This window comes from Nuphar pumila, chromosome 16 (assembly GCF_984573655.1).
Source record: "Nuphar pumila chromosome 16, dmNupPumi1.hap1.1, whole genome shotgun sequence".
Lineage (NCBI taxonomy): Eukaryota > Viridiplantae > Streptophyta > Magnoliopsida > Nymphaeales > Nymphaeaceae > Nuphar > Nuphar pumila.
In genome coordinates, this window is record NC_143264.1 from 49101880 (window position 1) to 49122938 (window position 21059).

General features: G+C 37.5%; 1 protein-coding gene across 1 annotated transcript in view; it reads left to right on the forward strand.

The window, feature by feature from the left end:
• Nucleotides 1-21059, forward strand: part of LOC149813227 (transcription factor-like protein) — a 75488-nt gene that overhangs the window by 30853 nt on the left and 23576 nt on the right. The window contains exons 8-10 of the mRNA XM_089991841.1: nucleotides 8976-9044; nucleotides 10702-10785; nucleotides 10896-10979. Of these exons, the coding sequence (XP_089847967.1) occupies nucleotides 8976-9044; nucleotides 10702-10785; nucleotides 10896-10979 (237 nt within the window). The remainder of the gene's footprint in view (nucleotides 1-8975; nucleotides 9045-10701; nucleotides 10786-10895; nucleotides 10980-21059) is intronic.

Consider the following 21059-nt stretch of genomic DNA (forward strand, 5'->3'; position numbering starts at 1 on the left):
AAAGGGGGGGTTACGCAGAACGTAACCAACCCCTCTTTTCTCGGAAGGAGGAGGAAAGGGGGAGCTCGGCTTAAAAGGGAGGGGAATTCCCTCAGTCAGGCTTTTGATTTCTTCCAATCGATCTCCCTCCCTCTCACGATTGGTGCGCACGGTGGAGGAAGGAGCCCTTCAACGACAAGAGCTTCGACCATCCGCACCTGTCAAGGGTCTTCCTTCACGGCAGTAGGGGGGAAAAGCTATTAGCCTGCATCTCTTCGCGACGGAAGCCTCCAGCCACCGGAAAATCACCGTAAAAAGGTACGGCTATTCTTGGATATGGGTGAGGGATCGAACGTGGGTTCGATCTTGTATGAGGGTTTGAGGAGAGAGAGGGTATGGGAATAGGATTTCGGTTTATTACTAGTGTTTTCTTTCAAGAAATTAAAAGGGAAAGGGGTGTTTAGGGGTAGCGATCTGGGTTGGGGGATAATGCTGGTCCAACCCTAAACCCTAAGAATTCCAATTTGGCCGACATGGGATCGGTGAAGGGCGAAGACAGCGGGTTACGACAACCCAGTTCTTGCTTGGAATACCCCGGATTTGGGGGTTCTTTAGCCTGGAGATCGACGAACACAGGCTGGGTGTGTATGGGGTGTGTTGAACTAGAGGTTTTGCTAAAACTCGTGTGCTCTGATCTATAGTGGATTACGGTATACATAACATGATATTTTCTTTGGCTTATCTGAAATTATGTGCTTAGAATATAACGTGGAAATGGTAGTTTAAAAGCAGGAAAACTCGATGAAGTTTAGTGTGTATTTAGATCGTGACTCTTGCTATTCACTGGAACAAGGAAAACATAGTTGTGGGATTAAATCTTGTTATTGCTACATGCATGAAATCTTGCTGTGTCTGAACCTACATATTGTATTCTTGAAATCAGAGAAACCATTGGTAGATTATGGTAGCTGTATGAAATCTGTGTATCCTATTGTAGAAAAAGGTTAGGTGCAAGGGTTGCACAAATATTGTAACAGGCATGACAGCAGCCTGACCCGTTGGATACATTCACTGGGTACCGATGGTTGCCACTATCAACATTATTTCTAAATGCTATTACTGTTCCTCTATAATCGGCTGCTAATGGTGTGTTTTCCTTGTGGTATAGACCATCAGCCGTAGGGGAATAGACTGTCTGTTTATTTTTCCTCTTTTTATGAAGGTGTGTGCAGTAACCTGTTCGGTGGATGTGCTGGATGATCCCTTCTAGCTAGTCCAGCCAGCAGTCTAAGTAGTATGAACTATTTAGACAGTAGAACGAAAGGCTCGGGATTGGCAAGCCCAATCACTCCTCCTAGTAGGTGCTGTGATTTACACCATTGTCAATGAATGGATGAATGATAACATTTCATTTCATGATAATTAAATGTGAGCATGATTAGAAAATTGCTGTGCGTGTTAATCATGAATATTTGTTGAATCATGTGGAATGTTACATGGAAGCATGTATTGGTTAATGCCCTCATGTGCATATATGGATCAATGTGGGCTTTAAAATGTGATATCATGCATGGATTGTTATCATGAATTTATGAACGATGGATGAATGCATAAGAGGTAGGTGGTGTCATGGAGACACTTGTACATGGATGGTACATGCATATGGTGTGATAACTCATGCACTTTGTTAAGAAAGTGAGTTTTGTTTCCATATTGACTGCATCACTTACACAACGTAAGATGGTATGATACACTACTACACTGTTCACATGGTATTCGTGGGCGGGAGTTCCATACGAGTTCTCGCAGGGGGCATGCGAGCTTTACACTTCACTTTTGCATAGGGTGTTGCAAAACTAAGAACTGAGTTAAATAAAAACATAATAAAGAACAGTGTAACAATTGATCTGAGTTCTTCCATCTGGAGAATGGAGATCTTAGAGTTTCCAGTCCTGGGGAGGCTGTGAGGATACAAAAACTCTGTGTGCGTGAAATTGGTCCCCAGAACCCGATATGGAGGTTCTTTCTCCTGGCCACGGTTTTAGGGAGTCCGCCACTTTACCCGGGAGTGGTGGTGTTGGTCACAACTGTGAGTTTGTTTGGTACCAAGAAAGTGGCACTTGTGGGCGTGGGGTGTCCCTTGTGTCCCCGACATTAGATGTGGAAGTCTAATGTTTCGAGGGTGTCTCGATCGAGGGCGAGGTTGAAACTCAGTAATAAAATACCAATTTGTGTGCTAATCTACCCTGGGAACCTGCTTGACCTCGGGGATTTTACCCGTTTGGTGTATCCGCGGGCGATGAAAATTTAAAAGAGAAACTTAAAGTTGTATGCATTAAAGAAGGACATGCATATGGAAAGAAAAATCAAACTTAAAGGTAAGATAATAAGGAAGTCATGCATTTTCTTCTTTGCACTAAGTCACGCATAATTCAAAATAATCTGAAGTTCATGGTATGGTAAATGTATGCAATTCATTTCTTAAAAGCATGGTGAAATGTTTTGTTATTGCTATGTGTTAATGTCTTATTGTTCTTTAGCTGTGAGTATATACAATCTGTCACATATATGCATGGTCAGATGTTGCACGTCTGTTGTATCTGCATTCACTCAAATGAACATATGAAATCTTATTCATGATCTTTGTCTCACCTAATTTCCTTGAAATAGTAGTGCTCAGAATTTTGTTCTGACCCTTCTACTTCGTTGGTTTTACAGGGAATGGTGAACAGTGAGGGATGGGCTGTTCACGGAGGATGGACGAGGGTCACATTTTTGGTTAGACAGTTTCGGCAGTGGCAGAGGGGTTTTATTTTTGTTCTTGGCTCCATTGTTATCTTCAGTTTTTGTACTCTTTGGTTGAATAAAGAATGGTAATAACAATTTACTTCGGTTCATAAATAAATGGTTGGTGTTACTAGTCATTGATGATGATTGTCAGTACATTTGTGGTGATGGGATATCCAAAGGAAAGTGGAACTGTGAGGACCCCAGATCCTTGGGAAGGTTTCTGCATATATATATATATATATATATATATATATATATATATATATATATATATATATATATATATATATATATATAAATTTGCATTTTTAAAGGGGGAGGAGTTGGGGTCGTTACAAAGGGTTACGCACAAGAATACGGGATATACTATGATGAAACATTTGCACTTGTAATTAGGATGACTTCAAATAGGACTATCATAACTATTGTTGCTGTTAAAGGTTGAGCTATCTATCAAATGGATGTAAAAAATGCTTTTTTAAATGACGTTTTAAAAAGTTTATATGGATACACCTCCTAGATGTAAAACTCCTTCTGTTAAGGTGATTCGACTGAGAAAGACTCTTTATAGTTTAAAACATGCTCCCAACGCCTAGTATGATCATTTTAACTTGGATTGTAATTCTCCTTTATGTTGATGACATGATCATCACAGGTGAAGACAAATAGAGAGTAAAGTATATTAAATGTATTCTTAAAAGATATTTTGAAATGAATAATCTTGGATTTCTTAGATTTTTTAGGAATTGAGGTTGCTTATTCTCCTAGGGGATATTTACTTTCTCAAACCAAATTTGCTAATGATATTATTGACAGGTCAAGAATTACTGACGAAAAAAGGGTGGATATTTAATATCGTGTGTTTTTCTACTAAGTTAAATTATGAGATTTCAAAAAATTTGTCTATCTTGGTAAAGTTGATAATTTCCTTGATTTTAGGTAGCGTCAGCTGAGTTTGGGCATGGCTCTAGACCTATTGACAAGACCTAAACGAGCCAATTAAGATTTGATAAAACATTTTATTTTTGACCTTTAAAATCGAGCGAAATTCAAAGGCAAAATTCAGGTAATATATCATTAGATGCATCTCGAAATTATGAAAACATTGATATTTTGTTTTTTTGAATTTGAGCTACAGTTGACCCGAAAATCACATTTTTTTTTCAAAAATGACCCACCTCGATGTCACCTGTTCAGGATTGTATCGAATCGGATCCGATCCGTTTGATCCAAGTTAATATGGATCTAGACTCAGTACAAGACTCATGTTAATTAGGATTTGGTCCAACCTGCGATCCATATGGATATTGGATATGGATTTAGATCTTAGATTCATATTCAGATCCAAAATCAAATTTCAACCAATTTAAAGTTTTAAATTCAATATAAATGTTAATTGAGTGAAATTTCATATTAAAAAGACTCCCAAAGGAGGAAGACACCCTCTGGAACTTTCTAAAAATTTATTATTTAATAAATAATTAATTAAATATTAAAAATTAATTAATTCTAAAAATTTATTTTGGATATGGCAAAGTTCTACATTTGTGGAACTCTACCTATTATATAGGGATTCTAGAAGGGGGTGTTTTCGCACTCAAATTTGATCAGATCTGCCCGCTGTGTTCGCATGCAAATCTGATTAGATCTGCCAGCTATGTTCCCATGCAAATCTGATCAGATCTGCCTGCTGTTTTCGCACACAAATTTGATCAGATCTGCCTGCTGTTTTCGCACACAAATCTGATCAGATTTGCTCGCTTTTTTCGCATGCAAATATGATCAGATCTGCCTGCTGTTTTCACACACAAATCTGACCAGATCTGTCCACTGTTTCTGCATGCAAATCTGATGAGATCTGCCTGTTGTGTTCGCACACAAATCTAATTAGATCTGCCCGTTGTATTCGCACGCAAATCTGATCAGATCTGCCCGCTGTGTTTGCATGCAAATCTGATCAGATCTGCCTCTTGTTTTTGCATGCAAATCTGATCAGATCTACCCGCTGTATTCGCACACAAATCTGATCAGATCTGCCAGCTGTATTCGCACACAAATCTGATCAGATCTACGTGCTGTTTTCTCATGCAAATCTGATCAAATATGGCTGCTGTTTTTGCATGCAAATTTGATCAGATATGCCCACTGTTTTGGTGTGTAAATCTGATCAGATCTACCCAGAGGTTATGAGGTACAAATATGACCAGATCGAGACGTTGTTTAATGAGCAATCTAATCTGACTTTTCGATCTATATTTGTGTACGATTCTTCCTTGATGACTATATTTTTCAGCATGTTTTGATCACATGATTAAGATTTTGTTTCTTTTTCATACCTATATATATACATAGATATGTATGTACACATTTTTGTTCAGATTTGACTATATGCAAATTTGATCAGACTTGCCGAGTTCTATGTAAATCTAATTCTGGTCCAGGTTTCGCCGAACACATGTTCTATCAGTTTTTGGTTTCGAACATGTTTTGTTACATGTCTTTGTAACTAAATATCCTTTGCATTGATTTTGTTTTAGCTATGATTTAACTGTTACTATGTTGGTGGAAGGCTACCATATGGGTTGGCATTGAAACCACCTCGATATCGTAATTTTCGATCTATGTCGGTACCCTGATAAAATATTCCCTGCATGTCATAATCAGCTGAATTTTTAGTTATTTCTTGATGCTACCAAATGAGTTATTCTAATGCTGGTAAATGTGTTTTACTTATGATTTTTGGTGGGCTGTTATAGGGCAGAACAATGCTATATATTTATGGGCAGCATTGTCTGCTCTCCAGCGCCTAGGGATGGCAGTGGACCGGGGGAAAGTGGGGCCCCGCCTCGCCTCGCCCTGTTTGGACCGGGGATGAAGGGTATGAAACGGGGATGGAGGCGGGGACAAAGGTTAAAATCCATCCCCGTCCGGGGGTGGAGGCGGGGATGGACGTGCACTTTTCCCCGCCCCGCCCCGCCCCGTCCCCGCCTCATCCCCGTTTGAACCGGGGATGGAGGACATGAAACGGGGATGAAGGCGGGGATGGAGGATAAAATCCATTCCCCGCCGGGGATGGAGGATAAAATCTTGAGGCGGGGCGGGGGTGGAGACCTTGTCCCCCGCCCCGCCCCGCCCCACTGCCATCCCTACCAGCGCCTTTAGGCTGCATGAAAAACATGCTACCACCAGTATGCTAATGCTGTCCTTTGCATGATGGCAGCATGGCTATGACTCTGAGGTTATGTTGGGTATCTCAAGCATGCCCAAATTTGTTATATGATTGGCAAAAGTGTTTATTGGTTATGTATGCTCATGCAATTGAATATTATGTTAGCATAGATGTGCATATCATGAATACATAATTTCTGAAGTTATTTTGATGTTGCATTAACATGATCATGTGCATGTTTGAATGTTATGCATGAGATGAATCATGAAAGAAAAATGCATGTTCAAGTAATTGTTCGTATGCATATGCAATTCATTTTATATGCACATTCTTGTTGTGTGTGAATGAATGTGCATGGTGGACATGTTTCAATAGTTGTGTGTGTATGTTCACTGAGGATTTTGCATAAAATGCATTAGTAGTCAGATGTGAAGTACTATAGGCCATGTGGGCCAGGAGCATGTGTTGCTCCAAGATTAGTGTTTATGCATTGCAAAATTTACTCTTGATATTATTGGTTTTCTAAATTAATTGCACTATTTAAATTGTTGCGGGCCAGGTCCCATGTTGTATTTTGCATATTGATTTGCAAAATGATTCTCATGTAGAGAATTTGACTTTTGTTAAAAAGATAAAGGCGATAAACAGTGTAATTAATACTTTTTTTTTCCTGGATGTCGCTTCCATAACGTGAGAATTCTGGTTGGTGGTTTTGAGAAAACTGTGAGGATAATAAAACTTCGTGTGTGATTGTGCCCTTAAACCCGATATGGTGGTTCGCCTACTGGCCACAGTTTTAGGAGTTTTAAGCCACTTTGCCTGTGGGTGGTGTTGTAGACACAACTGTTATTGGTATACCAAGAAAGTGACATCAATGAATGTTGATTTTCCTGATGTCCTGACATTAGATATTGATTTCTAATGTTCTGATAGATGGTGTTGATTCCTAATATTGGTTAAGGAACAAGTGTGAAACCCAATAATAAAAATAAAAATTCTGTGTTAAGCTACAACTAGAAACCTATTTTGGATTTTGGGAATTATGGTGCCCGTTTTGAGTATCCACGGGTTTAATAAAAAGTAGAACTAAACTTTGTGTGCATTTAATAGGGACATGCATGCAAAAGAGAACTCTGGTAATAACTTAATTCATTGTTCATGCATGTGCATTGAATCATGCATCTTTACTGTTCTGCACTAGTTCATGCATTCTTACTTGTTCTGTTTCATGTGAGAAATTGTTATTGCATGATAATTGCTTTCAAATGCTCGAATAGTAATGGTTTATAAGATTGTTATAGTTGTATTTTCTCTGAATACTTTATTAATTCGATTTATGCCTTTTCTTGGCTATTTGGATTTTTAGAGGAATTCGTATAAAGAATCTTTGATTCTTACCTAGTACTTTATATGTTTTTCAAAGGACCTAGAGCTCAGTGATGAGGATGACTACATCAGGGAGTTTACAAGATCGTGTGACTTAGTTCTATTATTCTTGGACAGTGCGGCTCTGGATTATATTCTTTATTTTAAATTTGTTCTCAGACATTGATTTATTGATTAATAAAGTTAGTTATTTAATTTGATGGTTCAATATAGAGATTCCTTATGGTTTGAAATATATTTAAGTCTGTGAGGTCTCGGATCCTTGGGTTTTGGTTTTCGCAATTGTTTAAAAAAAAATCACTTTTCACGGGAATGAGTTGGGGTCGTTACAGGATACCCCTAAAGTTATTAATGCCAAAATAAAGATTGATTATGGGACACCTTTGGATGATCCTACTCCGTATCATCAAATGATTGACACATTAACTTATTTAACTATTAATAGGCTTGATATTGCACATGTGGTTCTATTACAACATTCTCCCACCACAGTTCATACGAGTGTTATGATGAAGATTGTTTGATATTTACAAACCTCTACCTTTAGAGCTCTTTTATTATCTTTTTCCTCTTTTCTTAAGTTGATTGCTTATTCTGACTCAGATTGGGGAGGAGATCGAAATGATACACTCAATTACTGACTTTTGTGTATTTTTAGGTGATTCTCTGGTATTGTATAAGTGCAAAAAATAGCAAAAAGTATCATTATCATCCATTGAAGTGAGCATCATGCAATGACTACTATAACATCAAAGATTGTTTGGTTGCAAAGATTACCTGAAGATATGAACGTTCATCTACAGTCACCATCCAGACTATGTTGTGACAATAAAAGTGCAATATACATAGCTGACAACCATACATTTTATGAGAGGACCAAACATATAGAAATGAATTGTCATTATGTGCGTGAAGAATTTCTGAAAAAGACCATCATCTTACCATATGTCACTTTTGAGCATCAACTGACAGACTCCTTTACCAATGTGCTTTCGTTACCTTGATTCAATTTTCTTCTTGACAAACTTTCGGTGATCACATTGTAAGTTTGAGGGAGGGTGTTAAAATGTATTGTATAAGATTATATATATATATATATATATATATATATATATATATATATTTGTTGGATTATGTAGTTTGGGTAAATGACCAGGGTACTTTGGTCTTTTTATACATGTAATAGGTGTTGTCCATTAGGAACAGTTTTGTTTTTTTTAATCTTTTTTTATATTTTGTATTTTCCTTTTTTGTTTAGGGCTCTATGGTCAATATGATCATAGAGTTGTTGGGCTCTCCAGCGGTCATAAATAGGACCGTTGGGGAGCTCCCAACGACTATATTGGGAGCTCCTCAATGCCCCCACTTGTATGTGAAAGGGCTGTTGGCTCATGCTTGTTCTAAGCATTTTGAATAATGTTTTTTATTTTGTATTTGTGCTCTTTCTTCCTTTTGTGAGGTTTATGTGTTAGCCCTTAGTGGCTCTTTGTATTTGGCCCATAAGTGACTTTTGTATTTGTGGATGTGCACATTTGTAGCCCTTTTGTGGTATTGTGTTTGTGCACTTATTATTTCATTACAACACATTATTTTCAATACCAATGCATATTTTACATTTTTAATCTTTTGCTTCTGATTCAATTCGTTGCAGGATAGAGGAGCAGATTCAACAGATTTGATCTCATTTCTTCTTGAGCTTAGTTTTCATGTCACTGGCGAGGTAGAACTTTTGTTTTGTTAATGATGCTGTTGTCCTAAGAATCTTTACTTTTTAGATTTACTGATTGATTCAGTTCCTCTGTGTCTTTTTTTTTCCTAAACCATATTCAGGTCTGTTCTTCATTTTTGACCGTTGGCTGTGATGCTTATTTTCCTCTTTACATATTTCTTTTTTTTTGTCCTGGTGGTGTTTGATAAGGATTTAGTCCATGTTTCAAGCAATAAAGACTCAAACTAGTAGGTGACTTGTGGATTTAGAACATAGCCGAATCAAATTTTTGCTTGCAACTGCTAAAATCTTTCACCTTTCTCAACAGCCACTGTGATAGTCCAGGGTCATCTGTTCCATTTGGGTCAGGAATTCATGCTCTGGAGGACTAGAAGTCTAGAAGATGGTATGGAGTGAGGTGTTTGCTGCCATATTACTGTGTAGGTAGAGTTCTCTACCGTTGTCCAGTGGAATGACGAATGGTGACTTCCCATCCTTGGGACCGTTGAGCAGTATTCGGATCTTGAGATTATCCTATTCTTTCCTGTGACACTGCCAATTCATGGTTGAACTTTGTTGTAGTTCCATTTCTAAGGCCTTGTCTCTTCATATTTGCTGCTTGCTTGATTGCTGGGCCTTAATAACTGCCAGCATGATGAATCCTTTTTTTGTATTGGTCCCATGATCTATTATTCTTAATTTTCTTGGACTGAGGTATGGTGATACATTGGAAACTAGATGATCCTTCATCTTGTACAACATATCCTATATGTAACAACCCGAAATTTAACCCAAATTTTGAAGATTTTTTTTTTATATAACAGCGGAAATATTCAGTTCATTCCAGGTTAAGCATCTTGGGTATGTCTCAGGAAAATCAAAGCAACACCATTCATCCCATTTCCAATGAAATTTAATAGTAAACTAATTGTTCTGAACATTACAATAGTAGAAATGAAATTAACTAATCTATTTCTAAATGTCTCGAGATCATCAAGAATTCATGCATCACAGCCCGTACATCATCCCGCAACCACTCTGAGGCCTCTATTCTTCACCTGAAAATGGTAAAATAATTGGATCAGACTACAACCGGGCCTGCTGTGAAAAATTCTTAAGCAGACTTGGGCATATACCATACTAAAATTCTATGATTCCGACCAGATTAACTAATTGGATTTACATCTTTAATTCCAGATCCGGATCTTCTATCCAATCCAAACCTGGTCAATATCAGGTCATACCCAACCTGTTGAGAGCCTAATATGTAGTGCAAATAGTCTCCTGGCAGTGGCATGAACTTTGAAACTGACCCAATAATTATTATCTTTTATCCTCTATTTTTACAACCATTCTGTTTGTTGTCTACCTCTGTAAAATATCTTTAGCAGTGCACTCTTCCTTTGTGGTTGCCCTTGGGGATTTTTGTTTCTTTTCTGTTGAATCTTCAGAGTAAATACATTCATTAAACCTATTTCTATGCCATAGTGTTCATTTTGCATTATTTTTTTCCCTTTTTCATTTTGTTTGAACAATCATTTGTCATGTAGTTACTACATTTTCATTGGTAAGAGTAGCTATGGCGTTGTACTTATGTGACTTTTTTCTGTAAATTATTGTGAATGTCTTGATGTGCTGGGTTTGACACATTTCTTTGACATCATCGTAGGCTTATAATATGAATACCTTGACAGAGGTACAACAGGATGCTATTAATGATCTTTCTGATCTTGGACTGGTCAAACTTCAGCAGGTAAATGGAAGCTTAAGATTATCCTTTTCAAACAAAATTGTACTGTATAATACTTCTTTTAGGTCATATTTTCATCAAGTACTCTGAAATTTGATTACTCGTCTTCCTAGGGAAGGAAAGAAAGCTGGTTTATTCCAACAAAATTTGTCACCAATCTTGCTATGAGTTTGTCAGATTTAACATCACGCAAGGAGGTATGCAAATTATACGTCATGTTGAATGTGCAAATTTTTACATAGCTTGGCTTTTTAGACGTTCACAAGAAATTTATGCACCACATTACTAAATGTTGGAATAATATTTAATCACTTTGTTTTTATTATTATTCTGAAGTCACTTGTATCACTATGTAAGCAGTGATCTTATTGCCCATGATCATGATATTTTTGTGACTAACTTTTCTTTTGATAATATATGTTTGTCTGTATTTTTGTTTCATTATTTCTTTGATAATTGGTCTATGGGCGACTATCAAAGGATGTTTCATTCTAGTATTGCTCTCTTATGGCCATGCCATAGAGGGGCTAGCAAGTAAGGCTGTCACTAGGTTGGTTCTTAATTTTTGAGAAGGGACGAAGGAACAAGATCTCTTGTAGAGGGGGAGAGCTCTAGCCCCAAAACGAGTTTCCTTAGTGTAGAGGTTGCACACTTCTTTATTAATATGAGAAGCCCAACTATTGTGGTATAAAAAAGTCAATACTGTTTTAAGTATTCCAACAATGCCACTCTAGGAAGTATTATACAAACTATGCATGATGAAATAAACAAACAAAGAAATTACAACAAGGCAATAAGAGCAATATGAGAATGCATATGACATGGCTGGCATCTATATAGAGGTGCTATAAATAGCAAAAAGACCAAAATACCTATATGGTCTGAATATACTCTAACATGCACAACTTGCTCCTAGAAATCTAAATCTTTCATTAGATAACCCCTTTGTGAATATGTCGGAGACTTCTGATCTCACACACTTTGTCTTGTTTTCTTCATTTTCTGTCTTTTCCCACAAAAAATGCTAATCAATTTCGATATGCTTGGGTCTATCATGGAACACTGGATTTGCAGCTAAGGCCGAGGCACTTTGTTATCACAATAGATAGTGGATTGACTTGCACAGATTCCTCAATTGTAATGACCCCAACCGACTCTTGTAAAAATAGTGATTTTTTTAAACAATTGCGGAAACTCCCCCAAGGATCCGAGGCATCACAAATTTAATATACCGAACCACAAACCAAACTGTGCATTGAATCAATTGAAGAATAAATCAAACTTTATTTATTTATATCAAAGAGTCAAACGGACTAGAACACAAAAATTGTCTATATCATTAGCCACCTTGTCAGAACCTAGAAACCAGTCACACAACTCGTAGTCTCCAGTCCGCTAGTCAGGACATCATTGAGCATTCGCGCCTGTAAAATAGTTTTAAGAAAACAGGTAAGAACCAAAGTTCTTTGTACAAATTCTTTTAAAAATCCAAACATTAAAGGAAATAGCATAAATCAAATCATGCATAAATTTTAGAGGAATCACAAGCAACAACTTACCACAATTACTTTATCATTCAAGCATTCAATCAGATATCACGCAGAAACAAATATTATGCAAAGTCAACTATGCATAATGCATGAACTAATGTTGAGCAGTAAAATGTGCATGATTAAATGCATCATGCATGAATAACTTATTAAGTTATTTATGTTAATTTTGCATGCATGTCCTTATTAAATGCACACAAATTTAATTTTCACTTTTCCTTAAACCTGCGGATAATCAAAACGGGCACAAATTCTCGAAGTCCAAGTTACGTTCCCAATTGTAGCTTAACACACAATTTGTATTTTATTATTGGGTTTCACACTTGTTCCTTGACCGATATAAAGAATCCTCACATTTCATCGGAACATTAGGAATCTTCACCTAATGCCGGGACATCAATGGAAATCCTCAACCATTGACGCTACTTTCTTGGTATACAAAACTACAGTTGAGTCAACACCACCACCCCCAATGCAAAGTGGCTGAAATCTCCTTAAAACCGTAGTCGGGAGGTGAACTACCATATTGGGTTTAGGGACACAATCACACATGAAGTTTTAGTATATTCACGATTCCCTATGACCGCCATACAAAATTCTCACACTGTGCAAGCGACATCAAGGAAGAAATTAATTATACAGTTTGGTCTCTTTTACCATTTCAAAACAAATTTCAGGTTCTTCACGCAAGAACCGTTCTGCAAATCCACATGCAAAACACACAAATTCAGGCCCTTACCCGTTACAATTAATAGTGTAATTAAAATTGGAAAATCAATAAATTTTTAGAAATAAATATTGCAATGCATAAATAAAATCTACAATAATTTGGAACACATGCTCCTGGTCTACACAGCTCGCAATGGTTCACATATGACCACTAGCACATCTTAAAAGTGATTTATACATCTTTGGGAAATTTCAGTGAAGATGCAATACACACATTGTTTTCAAATATATTCACAATGCACATTCAAAACATACAAAATGAATGCACATAAAGCCAAACGCATACACATGCAAATAGATTCTTCCATAATACATTATCATGATCAATTCCATGCATAAACAACCAAACATGCATATGATCACAATTATGCAAACATCAAATAAATTTCAGATTCATGCGTATGATATATACATTTGCAAGTCGATTAAATCAAAGTCATGTTTATGTATCATCTCTGACAAAATGCATACTTCAATCTTAAACATTTACATGACCAAATTTATGTACTCAATCAACAACAACAACAAGAACACCAAGAACAACAACAACAACTACGCCTTCATCCCAAAACAATTGGGGTCGGCGATATGAACCAAAAAAGAAAATCATTCTGGGTCTTCCACATGAATTCTTCTCCTCCAATCATTTCTATCCAATGCCATGTCCTCGGTGAGATTCAAAGCATTCATATCCTTTCCTATCATCTCCATCCAAGTCTTCTTAGGCCTACCTCGACCTTTTTTAACTAATATATTTTCCCATTTTTCCATCCTTCTAACTAGAGCATCATTAGGCTTTCGTCGAATATGTCCAAACCATCGTAAACGATTCTCTCTCATCTTATTTTCAATGGATGCAACGCCTACCTTCTTACGTATCTCCTCGTTTCGAATCTTATCTTTTATTGTATTTCCACACATCCATCTAAGCATACACATCTCAGCTACACTCATTTTTTGAATATGATGTCTCTTGACAGCCCAACATTTCGTGCCATATAGTAAAGCTGGCTTAATTGTCGTCCTATAAAACTTTCCCTTCAACCGCAATGGCATTCTACGATCGCACAACACTCCAGTTGCACTTTTCCATTTCATCCACCCAACCTTTATCCTATGATTTACATCTCCATCAATTTCTCTGTACTTTTGAATAATAGATCCCAAATATTTGAAACAGTCATCCACCGGTATTTCTTGCTCACCAAGCTTCACTACACTCTCATCACTACTTCGTTGCTTACTAAACCGACATTCCATATATTCTGTCTTACTCTTACTCAACTTAAAACCTCTTGCTTCCAATGTCTGTCTCCATAATTCTAACTTAGCATTAACCCCAGCTCTAGACTCATCAATCAAAACAATATCATCAGCAAATAACATACACCACGACACAGTTTCTTGAATTGATCTCGTAAGCTCATCCTGTAATGAAATAAGCGGAAGAAACCAAGAATGCTAAAGCATTCACTATGTCCCACACGGACAAATGCAACAAGCACAAGAGAGAAAATCCACTAAGGGATATACAAAGGGCCTTATAAAAAGGCTACACACATGAAAAATAATATCACTATTATTGAAGAGGAGCTCTCAAGAGCAATACAACATACATGGGGGGTTCCCCCTATTTATAAGAAGAGGAGACCAAAGGGGCTCCCAATAGAGTCGTTGGGAGCCCCCAACGGTCACATATGTGACCGTTGGGGGCCCCAACGACTCCATTGTGGGGCCCCTTTTCGGTATCCAAAAAATACAAAAATAAAAAAAAAGAAAAATAAAAAATAGTGAAATACGAGAAACAAAATAAGTACCCCTATGGGGTACTTTGTGAAATGACCATAATACCCCTATCGGGTATTATGGTATTATTACATATGTTTTAACACCCCCCCTCAAACTTTACGGGGGAATGACCGAAAGTTTGCCAAGGAGGAACAAGAAGCGAGGAGCAGGCAGGGCTTTGGTGAAGAAATCAACAAGTTGATATTCTGAAGTGACATATGGCAGTGTTACTGTCCCACGAAGATATTCATCACGTACATAATGACAATCCATTTCAATATGTTTCGTCCTCTCATGGAAAGTGTGGTTGCTGGCAATGTAGATAGCACTTTTGTTGTCGCAACAAAGCTTCGAAGCCCCGGTAATTTCGACTCCCATATCTTGAAGAAGACTTCGAAGCCACACCAGCTCCATTGTAGTGGTTGCCATAGCCCTGTATTCTGCTTCAGTAGAAGACAACGAGACTTTCTGCTGTTTCTTGCACCTCCAAGCAATTAGCGAATCTCCTAGGAATACACAAAAGCCAGTAGTTGAGATTCGATCATTTGGGTTTCCTCCCCAGTCAGCATCAGTATAAGCTAGTAAATCTAAGGAAGAGATTGAGGATAGGAATAGCCCTTTAGTCAAAGTATTTTTAATCTATCGAATGATCCGGAGCACAGCACTCATATGCACAGATGTAGGAGCATGCTGAAATTGGCTTGCAGAGTGCACAGCATGAGCAATATCGGGCCTGGTGATAGTCAGATAGGTGAGGGAGCCTATGAGTTGCCTGTAGGGCGTAGGATCGTCCAGCAGAACTCCATCCTCCAGTCGTAGTTTAGCATTGATAACCTCGGGAGTCTCCACCTTTTTATCATCTGAAATCCCAGATTTGGAACATATGTCTGCAACAAGCTTCATCTGTGACAGTATATACCCTCGAGGAGAGTATGCAACTTCTATGCCAAGAAAGTACCTGAGAAAACCCAGATCAGACATATCAAAATTATGTTTTAACATATTTTTAACTTTAAGAATACCGCTTTCATCATTGCCAGTGATGATCATATCATCAACATAAAGCAGAAGGATGATGATACTATTACCTGCATTTTTAACAAAAAGAGCAGTGTCAGTATAACATGAGCGAAATCCCAATTATAACATGATAGCACTAAATCTATCATACCAAGCCTTAGGGGCTTGTTTAAGACCATATAAGGCTTTTAATAACCGAAGGGTTTGACCTTGGTTAACACTGATTCCCGGCGGAGGATCCATATATACTTCTTCATTCAACTGACCATTAAGAAAGGCATTTTTAACATCTAATTGGAATATAGGCCATTTCTTAGATGATGCTACCGCAATTAAAGTTCTAACGCTTGTCATGCGAGCCACGGGAGCAAAAGTCTCCTCATAATCGATGCCATATTCTTGTGAGTATCCCTTAGCAACTAATCTAGCTTTATAGCGCTCTAGGGAACCATCACTTTTTGTTTTGACTTTGTAGACCCATCGACATCCTATAGCTTTCTTATTTGGAGGAAGGTGAACTATTTCCCAAGTTTTAGCTTTATTTAAAGCATCTAGTTCAACTTTCATTGCTTCAACCCAATGAGGTATACTTTTTGCTTGATTATAATGGGAGGGTTCATAGTAAGAATGCAAGGCTATTAGACAAGCTCTATATTTAGGTGAAAGAGTTTCATATGAGACAAACCTATTAGGTGGAATTGATTATCTAGAAGAACGCCTAAGGGAGGTTTCTTCTAGGGGTTCATTAAGCCGCAAGAATTTTTCTAAAGCACTAATAGGTTGGGCTTCCTCACGCCGAGTGTATACTTGGAGATTGTCACCATTAGTTGGTGATACATCATCATCATGAGAATCATGAGTATTTTCTAAAATTTCCGGATGACTCAAAGAGTCATCATTTGAATCTTCTAAAAGATCATTGATAAACATATAATCAATTTCATTTGATTTTTCCAATATGTCAAATCCATTTTCATCTTCTAAAAAGGTTACATCTTTGGAGACAAATAACTTATTGTTTTTATGATCAAAGCATCTATAGCCTTTTTGATTTTCACCATATCCTAAAAATACACATTCTATTGCTTTAGGTGACAATTTATCTCTTTTATGTAAAAGAACAAAGCATTTACACCCAAAAATCCGAAGACGATTGTAGTCGGGTGTCATATTAAAAAGTTTTTCATAAGGAGAGATATTATTCAATTTTGAAGATGGCATCCTATTGATTAAATAGGTGGAGGTTAACACGGCTTCGGCCCAAAAATTTTTAGGAATATTTTTAGAAATGAGTAAGGATCTAGTGGTTTCCAAAATATGCCTATGTTTTCTTTCCGCTAGACCGTTTTGTTGAGGAGTTCTTGGGCAAGATTTTTGATGACAAATGCCATGTTGTTTTAGATATGCTTGAAAATCATTTGATAAGTATTCTCCACCCGAATCGGATCTAAGAATGGATATTTGACTTTGAAATTGATTTTGAATTTTTGCATGGAATTCTTTAAAGAAGTTAAAAACTTCCGATTTAAAGTTAAGAAAATAAATCCATACATATCTAGTATAATCATCAATAAAAGTAACATAATATGAATAACCACCTTTAGATAGAACCGGAGATGGCCCCCAAACATCGGAATGCACCAATTCAAAAGGTCTTGTTGTCACAAAGGATCTAATAGGAAAAGGAGTAGACTTCATTTTGCCAAAAATGCAATCTTTGCAATTGATATCTTTTTCTTTACAAAACTTGTGTCCAAAAGGAAAAAGATACATTTTAGAGTAACTTGGATGTCCAAGCCTTTTATGCCAAGTTTCAATATTTTTGTCTTGGACATAAGTACAAAATGAGGTATTTGGAAGCATTAAATTATCCATAAAATAAAGGTCTCCCTTCCTATGGCCTTGCCCAATCCGCTTCCCGGACCGGAGATCCTGCACAAAGCACCCTTGGGATGAGAAAGATATTTCACATCCATGGTCGGCTATTTGAGAAACGGAAAAGAGGTTAAGATTTAATTTTGGAACTATTCTAACTTTTGGAACAAGGAAATTTTGAACATTTTTAGAATCAAGAGTTCCAACACCATTTATTTTGAGAAAAGTTCCATCGGCCGTAGAGACACAAGACATTTTTGAATTGGTGTGCACATTGGTTAATGCATTTTCATGAGGGGTCATGTGAAAAGAAGCTCCGGAATCTAAAATCCAAGAGTACGTACCGGGAGGTGATGATGAGGCAATGGCGGCACCGGAGGTGGAAGAAGTGACCTTTAAGATTTGTTGAAGAGCCAAGGAGATTTGTCCAAGAGTGTCTTTGAGATCCCCGTTCTTGCCGTCATCTTCTTTGGTGGTGGATTCTTCAACGGAAGCCACCTTTGGCTTGAATGCCCCATTTAGCTTTGGGCAAACGGGTTTAATATGTCCCGGCTCATAACAATGGTGACATATAATCATTTTTCTTCCACCACTCCCTTGCTTACCAAAATGAGGTGGTTTGTATGTTTTAACATGATTGCCGGGTTTAGATACGGCAAGAACTTCCTCTATGCTTTTACCCATGCTATGCCTAGTCTCTTCTTGAGTAATCTCGGCAATAGCTTCTTCTAAGAGAGGAAACGTGGATCTATGGAGAAGTGAGGATCTCACTTGTTCAAATTCGGGACGAAGCCCAAATAAAAATTGAAACAATCTATCTTGTTCCATTTGTTTTTGTCTTAGAACCACATCCTCCATAGATACCCATTTAGGCTCTAAAAGAGCCAATTCATCCCACAAAGGATTTAGAGCACTATAGTAATCTTGTATGCTCATGTCGCCTTGTTTTGTGGTTCTTACTTTTTCTTGCAAGAAATAAGCTCTTGCAAGATCCTTTTGGGTAAACATACCCTTCATAAAAAACCAAGCTTCATTTGCCCGGCGGAATTTTGCAATATTTACACATACCTTAAGTTCGACATTATTCATAAACCATGCAAGGATTTTTGCATGGTTGCTCTCCCAATCTTCCATTTGATGATTATAATCTTCAATGGCCTTGAGACGAGCATCGCCTTCAAGTGCTTTCTCTTGATCTCCTTCCATCTTTGTGAGCTTAAGTTGGGGTTCCGGAACGGTTCCCATTACATAACCCCAAAGCTTCTTGCCTTTGAGATTATTCTCCATTGCGGATGCCCACATCATGTAATTTTTTCCATTGAGTTTGAATGATAGATCGATCTTGACTTCCATTGCTACACAAGAAAGATGTGAGAAAGAAAGGAAGTAGAGAGAGACAAGATTTTACCTTTAGAAGATCTTATGGCTCTGATACCATGTAATGAAATAAGCGGAAGAAACCAAGAATGCTAAAGCATTCACTATGTCCCACACGGACAAATGCAACAAGCACAAGAGAGAAAATCCACTAAGGGATATACAAAGGGCCTTATAAAAAGGCTACACACATGAAAAATAATATCACTATTATTGAAGAGGAGCTCTCAAGAGCAATACAACATACATGGGGGGTTCCCCCTATTTATAAGAAGAGGAGACCAAAGGGGCTCCCAATAGAGTCGTTGGGAGCCCCCAACGGTCACATATGTGACCGTTGGGGGCTCCAACGACTCCATTGTGGGGCCCCTTTTCGGTATCCAAAAAATACAAAAATAAAAATAAAAATAAAAATAAAAAATAGTGAAATACGAGAAACAAAATAAGTACTCCTATGGGGTACTTTGTGAAATGACCATAATACCCCTATCGGGTATTATGGTATTATTACATATGTTTTAACACATCCATCACTATAGCAAATAGGAAAGGGCTTAATGCAGATCCTTGATGTAACCCAACCGTTATAGGAAAATTGGTTGTCACCCCTCCACAAGTGCGGACATTGGTTACTACTCCTTCGTACATATCTTTAATTATACTAATGTACTTGAGAGAAACACCTTTCTTCATCATTGTCCACCAGAAAACATTCCTAGGTACTCTATCGTATGCCTTCTCTAAATCAATAAAAACCATATGCAAATCTTTGTTCCTCTTTCTATATCTCTCAATAAGTTGTCTAAGAAGATGTATAGCTTCCATAGTTGATCTTCCAGGCATAAAAGCAAATTGATTCTCCGATATCATGACAACCTTCTTCGACCTATACTCAATCACCCTCTCCCAAATTTTCATAGTATGACTCATGAGTTTTATACCACGATAGTTTGTGCAATCTTGTATATCACCCTTATTCTTATATAGAGGCACCAAAGTACTCTTCCTCCACTCATTAGGCATCTTATTTGTCCGCCAAATCTTGTTAAAAAGATTTGTTAACCATTCTAAACCTTTTTCACCCAAGCATTTCCAAGCCTCGATAGGTATACCATCTGGGCCAACTACCCTTTTTTATTTCATTTTCTTCAAAGCCTCTGCAATTTCTTTCTTTTGAATCTTGCGCATGAAGTCACAATTCATCTCATGAAAAGGAATGGAGAAGTCTCCAAGATCCTGAGCATGACTTTCATTAAATAGCTTATCAAAATAATCTTTCCATCTCTCCTTAATCTCCTCATCTTTGACTAAAACCCTTTGCGTTTCATCTTTGATACATCTAACCATACTCAGATCCCTCGATTTCCTATCTCTCATCTTTGCAAGCCTATAAATATCCTTCTCGCCCTCTTTGGTATCCAACTTGTCATAAACCTTCTTATATACCTTATCCCTCACGTTTCGAACTACTTTTTTAGCTTCCTTCTTTGCTATCATATACTTCTCCAAATTCTCATTATCACGACTCTTACTTAGATTTCTATAACACTCTCTTTTAACCTTAATAGCTAATTTGACATCCTCGTTCCACCTTGATGTATCCTTACCTAGCGGTGCATCGCCTTTAGACTCACCCAATACCTCCTTAGCCACCTTTCTCATGCCACCTGCTATTTTATCCCACATTGATTCAGAATCCTCCTCGAGACACCAATCAGCTTCCTTAACTACTTGCTCTACAAACCTTCCTTGTTTAGCTCATTTCAGTGCCCACCACTTAATTCTAAGATCTATCCTATGTCTATCCCTTTTGCGGCATTTTCTAATTCTAAGATCTAAAATTAAGACTCTATGTTGTGTAGCTACACCTTCTCTCGGTATAACCTTACAATCGATGCAACAACCCCTATTTCTCTTTCTAAGTAGGAAAAAATCTAT